General features: G+C 37.4%; 1 protein-coding gene across 1 annotated transcript; it reads right to left on the minus strand.

The window, feature by feature from the left end:
• Nucleotides 1-2,715: 2,715 nt before the first annotated feature.
• LOC137730564 (protein NUCLEAR FUSION DEFECTIVE 4-like) lies at nucleotides 2,716-8,334 on the minus strand. Its single transcript, XM_068469548.1, has 3 exons — nucleotides 7,867-8,334; nucleotides 3,684-4,633; nucleotides 2,716-3,458 (listed from the first exon to the last, which is right to left on the minus strand). The coding sequence occupies exons 1-3, from the start codon at nucleotides 8,332-8,334 to the stop codon at nucleotides 3,071-3,073; spliced, it is 1,806 nt and encodes a 601-aa protein (XP_068325649.1). The 3' UTR covers nucleotides 2,716-3,070.
• Between the last annotated feature and the right edge of the window lie 482 nt (nucleotides 8,335-8,816).

The raw sequence follows: 8,816 nt of genomic DNA on the forward strand, positions 1-8,816 counted from the left end.
TAAATATTTGAATTCCCACCTTGTGGGATTAATGGACCAATTAAATTAAAGGGACAAGGAACCAATTAGAAGAGAGGAGGGAAGCCTGCAGCCAATCAGAAAGAAAGAAGAAAAGAAAAAAAAAAAAGGGAAAGCTTCCCGTGTACCCATACCCGACCTATGTGACCACCCATTTTCCAAGGCCGATTCCGGCCAACTCCGATGGAATCTTTCCATGCCACCACCACCATATTGAAGCTCTCTTTCCCCTCTACAAAACCCACCCAAGAACCACCTTGATTAACCATGGTATGTGGCGGTTTGAGGCCATGAAAGTTGACGAAAATCAATAGTGCTCTGGCCACCCTTTTCGATTTTCCAGCAAATCGGCAAAGCGATGGCTGATGCCACCACTTGGGCTTTGTAGCCCATCATCCCAGGAGCAAAACCCAACCAACCTTGACCCCGTTGGACCACCGTAGACGACGAATCGACGTCGGGAAGTTTTAGGCACCCGCCGGCTTTGTGGGCAAAATTGACCATCTTCCGTCCACTTTTGGACTTTGTGGCAGGCGACGATAGATCGTGATGTCTCGATGTGTGTGCGCTAGAGAATCATAGCGTGGACTCCAGGTGAGTGGATCTTTTCCTTTTTATCATATATATTATTGAGAGTTCTATCGACACTTTTAAATTGATTAGGTATATTACCTTCATATAATTATTGTGAATGCTTGAAGTACCTATATGAACTACGAATGGCTTGATCCCTGTTTAGGGTACGTAGGCAGTCTAACGAGACGTTAGATGCAGCCATAAAATATTTGAGACAAAAGCCTTGCTTGGGAAATTAAGTAATGCGGAGGAAATTGGTAAAGGCAAGTTTTAGTTTTGTGAATTAGTTAGTTAAATTAGTGTTAATTGGGTTGTCATGGATAATTATCCCTGAAAATAAGTAGTTCTGGAGTAGGGCGTTATTGATTGTACACTTCACACCGTATTGTTTATAATTGAAAATGCTACGACATGATTGAGTATTAGATTGCATCATGGTATATCCATATGTATATTACTTGCATATAATTATTGGGAATGCTTTCAAGTGCAAAGGTGAACGCAGGACACCCAGGTAAGTTCAGGTGAGTTTATGGTATTAGTTGAATCGATTGCGTTATAGCATGACTACAGTTATGCGTTAAACAACTTCGATACTGTCATACTGGTTGCCATGAGTTGCACATGTTATATTGAGATGCATTGAGAGCTCATAAACCTGCACCCCGGTGTTAGTGCTCCCGCACGTGGCCAGGGCACAGTCCTTCACATGATGTTCACCTCCCGCACCTTACGCTCACCTTGGATCCAAGGTAAGTGCACAGTCCTGTCGTACAGACCACTTTAGGTGGTTCCGACTCGTAGGTGACCCGCGATTATTCTCACAGTCTTCACGTGATCGTAGCACTTGAGCGTATTTATTTACACCTAGTCTTGTCGTACAGACCACTTTAGGTGGTTCCAACTCGTGTGCAGGTATACTTATTGAGCTATTGGCTAGCCATGATTGATGAGATATGGATAAGTCGTACAGGTCACTATAGGTGACTTCGACTTATATGCTAGTCATGATTGATGAGATATGGATAAGTTGTACATGTCATATTAGATGACTCTGACTGATATATCATTTTGTATTGATTAAGTTCATTTGGCCTACTTATTATTGCATGGTGGAGTTGATGGCAAACCGTGGTTTTGGTCATTTCTAAGTATGGTTTGGATATATGTATATATGTTGTACTGTCCTATAGAAAACGATAAGGGAATTACAGTGAGGGGTTATTACTGTTAGAAAGGTAATAGTTTTGGGAAGCTTGGTTTTACTGCTTACTCACACTTTCTGTTTTGTACCCCTTCAGGTTTTAACTGCTGAGTTCGTATCGACGAGGATATATAGCTAATCTTAGTATTGGTGGCTACTTTTAAGGGTATGATTCTTACCCGCGCTACTGTACCTTACTTATGCTCTGACATCGCGTGTGAAATGGGTTCACTCCTACTCGTAGCGCACTCTAGTATTTAGACACTTTTAGATTCAAATTTATTCACTTTTTATACACTATCACATTTTATGGCTTCGTCACCTTCCAGGTGTCGGCCAGCACAGCTCGATTCAGGGTCCAAGTGGACTTTCTGGGTCGGGGTGTGTCAATATGACACTAAGTGTGTATAATAATTTGATATTATTTTCTATTTTATAGTGTGGGTAAAACAGCACGCTTGATTGATATTACATATTCTACTCGCTCAACGACAGTGGTGGTTGCTCACCCTTCTTCCTATTATTTTTCAGATGAATTATTTGGCAAGACAGATGCTAGACAAACTAAGGTTGTGTTATAGGAGAGATTTAAGGATTTGATTTATCTTTGTACACCCTGTAAAGATTTTGGAGTTATTTGAATAAGAGAAGTTAATTTTTCGTTATAATTTTTTTTTAACTTTTACTTGTGCACCAGGTGCCAGGTTATTTTTTCTATCGACCTCGAGTCTGGGGCGTGACATCTTTAGAGCGGGATGGTCAAGATGAATTGAGCACATTTGAGCCGGGCTAGATTTCAAACCCTTGGCCCAAGCAACCCAACAACAGGCCAGGCTCAGGTAAGCCCACTTCGGGCCAAATTTTGAATACATGAATGAGAAATAATGTCCAAACGAGAAACCTAATTATATATCAACGTAACGAATAGCTTGAAGCATCTAAAAATATTGTAATACAAAAGCAACATACTAAACCCTAATCTATTTCTTGGTTAACCAATAGTAGTTGAAGTATTCCCTCAATAGTGTTGTCGTCATCATCAATACACCCCCAGATTAGGTAGACTACGAACTGCCTTGTTGATTCCGTCGACAGTCAAACTTTTTGCCGCAAAGGACGCTTCTTCTCTCCCTCCAAAATTTGGCAATAAACTAAGGAATGTGTTTTCTTCTGCCTCCAACAATGTTCCATGTTAGTAGAGTTGCGTTGAACGGTTATGTTCGAAATGATCATACGCATGTCGGGTTCTTAAGAATAACAGCACGCTTGAACCTAGCCCAAGAACAGATATGCAATCCACCCCACAAAGGTTAAGAAGTAGCAGTCCCTCCCCATGCACACAATCGAATCAGTCCTTAAGATGTTTATGTTAGACCTCACATTTGAATCATAAACAATCGCTGCAAGAAGGCCATAGACGAGCGAACCAATTGGTATGTTTGTAATAAGAATGTTGTGGTTAACACCTACGCTGTTGGGCCCGAACAACTCCGATGTGATGGAAACAGCAGCTGCGAAAATGAATCCGGAGCTCAATCCTATTAATGCAGTGCCTGTGTGCAAAGCGAAGCTACTGCTTGATGAAGCAAGCAACAAGAAGGCCACTGGGGTTGGCAAAAGTGCAATTGTCAGCCATCCTGTCCTAGCAAAATAAAACTTCCTGCAAAATGTTGATAAAACATTGTGTTAGTCAAAGATGTAACAAACCTCAAAAGTTTAAAATGTTGAATAGCATAAAAACGACATTTCAAGTGATGTCACACACTTATTTTGTACGTACATTTTATGACCAATTATTAATTACAGATTAACTTACACATAATGTCATCAATTATGTAGTTTAAATAAATTAGGCAAAGAAGAAGTGCGCATTATCAATACTTACGCACGTATGTAGTCTGGTGCAGCCGAAAGCAACCGGCCGAAGAATGAAAATGATGAATAAAGTGTGACTAGTGTTGTAGTCTTGGAGCTCTGTCCTAATGATTGAGCTATCTGCCCCAGATTGTTGCTGTACACAAGACCAATAGTACCTCCACAAAAATATGCGACGTAGTATAGCCAAAAATCGAACCTTCGTACAAGTGCTCCTGCTGTGTGGTCTTCCCCAAGCATTGCCAACTGACCCTTGCCCACAATTGCCGCACAACAGCCTGCGGTGCTCTGATATCCGCTCTTATGTCTAAATGACAAAGTTGAAGGAGGTCTTTCATTGTTGTTGAAGAGGTGACCAACAGATGCATTCCCGTAATTCATACTGTTATCACGCGAAAGGAGCTCTTTGTGAAGCTCAAGATCTTCAACATCAACAAGAACGAAGCCCGAGCCTTCAAGGCGGATGCTAGAATGAAGGGAACGGCGAAACCAATCTCTAGCATAGACAATGCCAGGTATACACAGAGGAAAAATGAGTAGGAAAATGGCACCGCCTAAGAAGAGACGAGCTGTTGCTGTATCAAATGAGGTTGAACCAAAGAGAAGAAGGTAAACACCAGTTAGAACAGCTAAAATATTCAAAAGGAGAAAGATGAGGGAGTCACGGCGAACTCCATCAGGTGGGAGAGGGTCTAGATTGGGTTGGCGGAGAATAGGCATCAATGCAGCGGCTGAGGTGAGAAGGGGAATGACAGCATTCAAAATTAGAAATAAAGAAGTAGACGATGAGTCAATTGCACTGACTGCAAGGTTGTATAAGGCTGCACTTACACCATTGAAGCTTATTGTGAGTGATATTGCTAAGGGTTGATTAGCAGGGAAGTTCCGAATGCAAAGAACGAAGCATACGGTGTTGAACCAACAGATGCTACATCCAGCCAACAAACAAAGAAGAAATATCTGCCAGAAACAAGTTCCATAACAAGACAAGTTAGAGCTATATCCATGAAAAAACACTCAGGCAAAAATCACATCTATACAACTGTCTCCTATAGGTCCTGCTGCAATTTTCCGTTTAAAAAGTTGCACCAAGACCTATAGGTTGATTCTTAATTCTGAAAATTTGAATGTGATTTGTGCGTGACCGTTGAAAAGGGTCATCTTAGAATCACATGCAATTTTCTGGACGGTAAAATGATTGGTCAGAGACAGCACATTACAACAATATTTTAACTAAGGTGGCACGGTATTCAATTTTTATTTTCAGTTGCAAATTAAAAAAAATCTGACTACAACTATAGGTCATATGAAATTAGTATATATATAAAATAAAAAAAAAACTAAAATAATTAAATGAAACAAAAAAAAAAAAAACGATTAAATTAAAAATCTAGTCATCTATCACATGCAATGCATATTGACAAATATTCTTAGATTGATGTGAGGTTGATTAACAATACAACCATGAATCCATCAAATGGAATGCTTGGAATATTGGTTGGAGGATTAATAGTTAAAAAAAATTGGAGCAACAAACTGTTTTATTAACACATCAAACTCTTGTACTCGATCAAACGATGACATGCATGCAAATGCACGAAATTGTTGGTGGAGATTCTTGACCTCAACCTAACAGTATAAATACTGCATGCAAACTCTCACCAATCACCTTTAAATTACTATACTTAAGGAAAAAACAGAATTCAATTAGGTAGAGCATTTTTTCTTTATTCAGTTATTTTGTAAGCAATTAACAAAAATTCTATAATATGCTTCATATAGTACCCTATATTTAGAAGCACCAAAGAGAGTCTCAACAAAGAAATAAGAACTTCTTGGATTACTTGTCGAGAATCATGCAGTATCCACCACTATTCATAATCACAAGCCAAATTATAGACCAAATGTATATCTTTTTTTTTTTTTTGAACAAAGCTATGAAAAATATAACACTTGGAAAACTCTTGAAACTTAATTAGTTTTTTATTTCTTTTTTTTTTCCAATTTACTATTCTCTAATTAACATTTGAAAACAAAACAGAAAACAGAAACTAATTGGTATGAAGATTTTGTTGTCCCAAGGACAGATGACAAAGATTTTATTCGTACTTAAACACCAAGGAAACAATAAAAGAAATAAAATTAGGGAAAGAGAAAGACAAGAAATAGTAAGGAAAGAGAGGTGAGAAAAGAAGACAAAAGAAAAGTGAAAACAAAATCCTAATATTGACAACTCTAAGAAGTTACCAAGTAGTCTAGTTCCAACAAGTCTGCTCATCAGAGCGAATGCTGTACCCGTTTTTCTGCAAGTAATATGGCACAAAATTGAATCTGATATTGAAAGGAAGCTTCTTCCAAACAACTTTTGTTTCATCACTAAAAATTTTAAAAGCAAAACTAGCTTTTGTTTCACGTGGACGGTCAACATGCTTCCTAAAATTTTATCATGCAGAATATATCAATTTACTGTTTGGGCTAAAGATAACAAACCAAATTGTGATGTACCTAATTAAGCTTGTAAAATCTCAATATTTTATAATTTTTGTTCATTAAAAAAATAAAATTGCTACAAGTGATATTATTCCTCAAAGTTAGAGGAGGGGAGAGGGAAATAATTTTAACCCAAGTTATAGTATATTAAAGACGATGACCATAATCACCAGGACAATTCACCACTGTTGAAAACAAAATAATTCTCAACTAACTGGTGAAAACAAAATTGTGCATTTAATACTAAGGAAAGGAGCAATCAAGCGCTGAGTAAATTTAATTTTTTTCAAAGACATTTACTTACTTAAAAGAACAGAAGCAGTTATGCGAATGAGACATGATTGTTCAACTACGAGATGAACAAATTTTGTTGGTGATTCATACCTGGTTGTTTAGGTATGACGTACTCTAATTTCAATATATGAGATCAACTTACTTTTATGATATGTCAGGAATGTTCTTTTTAATAGAAAAAAAAGTACTTATAAAATAAATACAAACATAAACACTATTAACTTTAACTAATTAATTTTTCTTTTTTTTTTACTAAGGCTTATAGTTATCTAGGAGTGGGAATGAAATTAAAAAATTAATCCTATATGAATCTTATTGGACTTGAATCCCTTGAAATAATTCCAACGAACTTTCAAAGAATTCGGAAGTGACTGATGTGCTGATATGCCTTTTATATACATACAGTTAGCTGGGACCACTTGATTCCCGACAAAAAGAATCTAGAAATTGCAATAAATTTTTAAAAAGTTGAATAAATTGTTGTCTCAAAAATTGAACACTATACATATATAATTATTAAGAATAATACTTTCTAAAGGAAATTTCATTTTGGTCCTAAAAAGGTATATATATATATATATATATATATAGTAAGAATACCGTATAGCATAGCAGGGACCAGAGAAGCAACAGGTGGATACAATTTGTGCTTTCGCTTGTGATATAACAACGATTGTTAGTGAAAGTTAAAGCAATATTTGACAAATAAACTTTACTGAAACAAATAAAATAAAATTCAGGATCTCACGCAGACCCCACACTCCCTTTTTTGCAACTTTAATTTACATGGAAAATAAATAAATGAGAAAATTCATTTTTTTCGAGAAGGTTAAATGAACTTTCGAGTAAAAGGAAACAACATAAACATCTGGTGGAGGATAGCAGTGATATTGCGGTGGTTAGAAGTGTATCCACCCCAAACAAGCAATATTTGTCACTGAGTTGTAACATGAAAACTACTACTTTCAACCCATAAGAAACGTACAAAATAGTTAGATTTTGCATCAAACAATCAAAAAATAGGAAAAACCCTAAACACGGAATTAGGTTGAAGAAGGAAATAGAACAAAAACACCAAATTGCAATAACAACATAAATTACATAAACTCACAGATCTAGTCGTAACCAAGTTGAGTACACCAATATGCACCTTCTACATCTAACGTTTGAGTTTCTCTCATGGTATAGATTAAATTAAAACAATGCTCCACGTCAAAGGAAACAAAATATAAAGATAAGCACCCAATTAATTAGAAATCACATAAAACAAGGCAATGGCGTAGAATTTTAGTGTTGGAGAAATTAGAAAGAGAAGGAGAAGAAAGAGAACAAATATTTTTTTGTTTTAAGGAAGAGAAAACAAATAACTAAGAGAAAGATATATATTAAATTAATTGAAACATACGTACCAGGAAATAAGGCAAGCAGACGATTTGGCGAATGACGAGCCACTGCATGCCGTAACCGATAAATCCCATGAAGGCGGACATGAACAGCACCACCCACAGAGGAAAATACATGAGAGCTAGCCCCGACGACCACCCCAACACCTTCCCAAGGTCAGACGCCGTCGCCAGGTAATTCAACTGCACCTGCGAGATTCCCAGCACCAACTTCAACGACGACGAATACGACGAGAAATCGAAGTTCGTCCCTGTAAACGCCTGAATCCATATTGTGGCCACCAGAATCATCCATTTTCTCGACTGCCCCGCCATCAAAATTTCCTTAAAAATATTTGATGTTACAATACCAACGCCACCAGCGGCAGCGCCTCCGTTCCGCTGCAAAGACCACCACGGTTGTCGTTGCTGTTGTGTCTTGCTGCTGCTGGTGTTGTGTGATTTGCGTCTCTCAGTCTCCCTGCGTGGCCTCATTTATAAACCAACGATCTCATATCCCTTGATGTGGGAACCCACTCTCTAGAATTCCTCTTCATTATAATGTTGACGTCCCTTCTCTCTCTTGTCGTTTAGTAACTAGTAATTGTTTCTTTTTGTTTTTTTAATACTAATTGAAGACTTTACACAGGCTTTGCAATCGGGTTAATTGCACATGCACAAGTGAAAAGATTTCGACCGTTGATGTATATAGAGCTCAAAGTGCATCAACGCTTTAAAATTAGTGCACGTCAGTTGGCTGTACAAAACCCAGAGGAAGTTAACTCAGGACCGTTGTTGTAGGAAACAGATCCCCTCTCCCGATCTTTCCCCTCAAAACCCAGAAAACAAGTGATTCGGACTTTTAAAATTTGATGCAACAACAAAAAATTATTATAGCTTTTAAATTTTTTTACTAAGTTTTTTGTTTTTAACCGTTAGATCAAATTTTAAAGATCCTAATAATTTGATCTCTAGAC

Source organism: Pyrus communis, chromosome 4 (assembly GCF_963583255.1).
Source record: "Pyrus communis chromosome 4, drPyrComm1.1, whole genome shotgun sequence".
NCBI classification, from domain to species: domain Eukaryota; kingdom Viridiplantae; phylum Streptophyta; class Magnoliopsida; order Rosales; family Rosaceae; genus Pyrus; species Pyrus communis.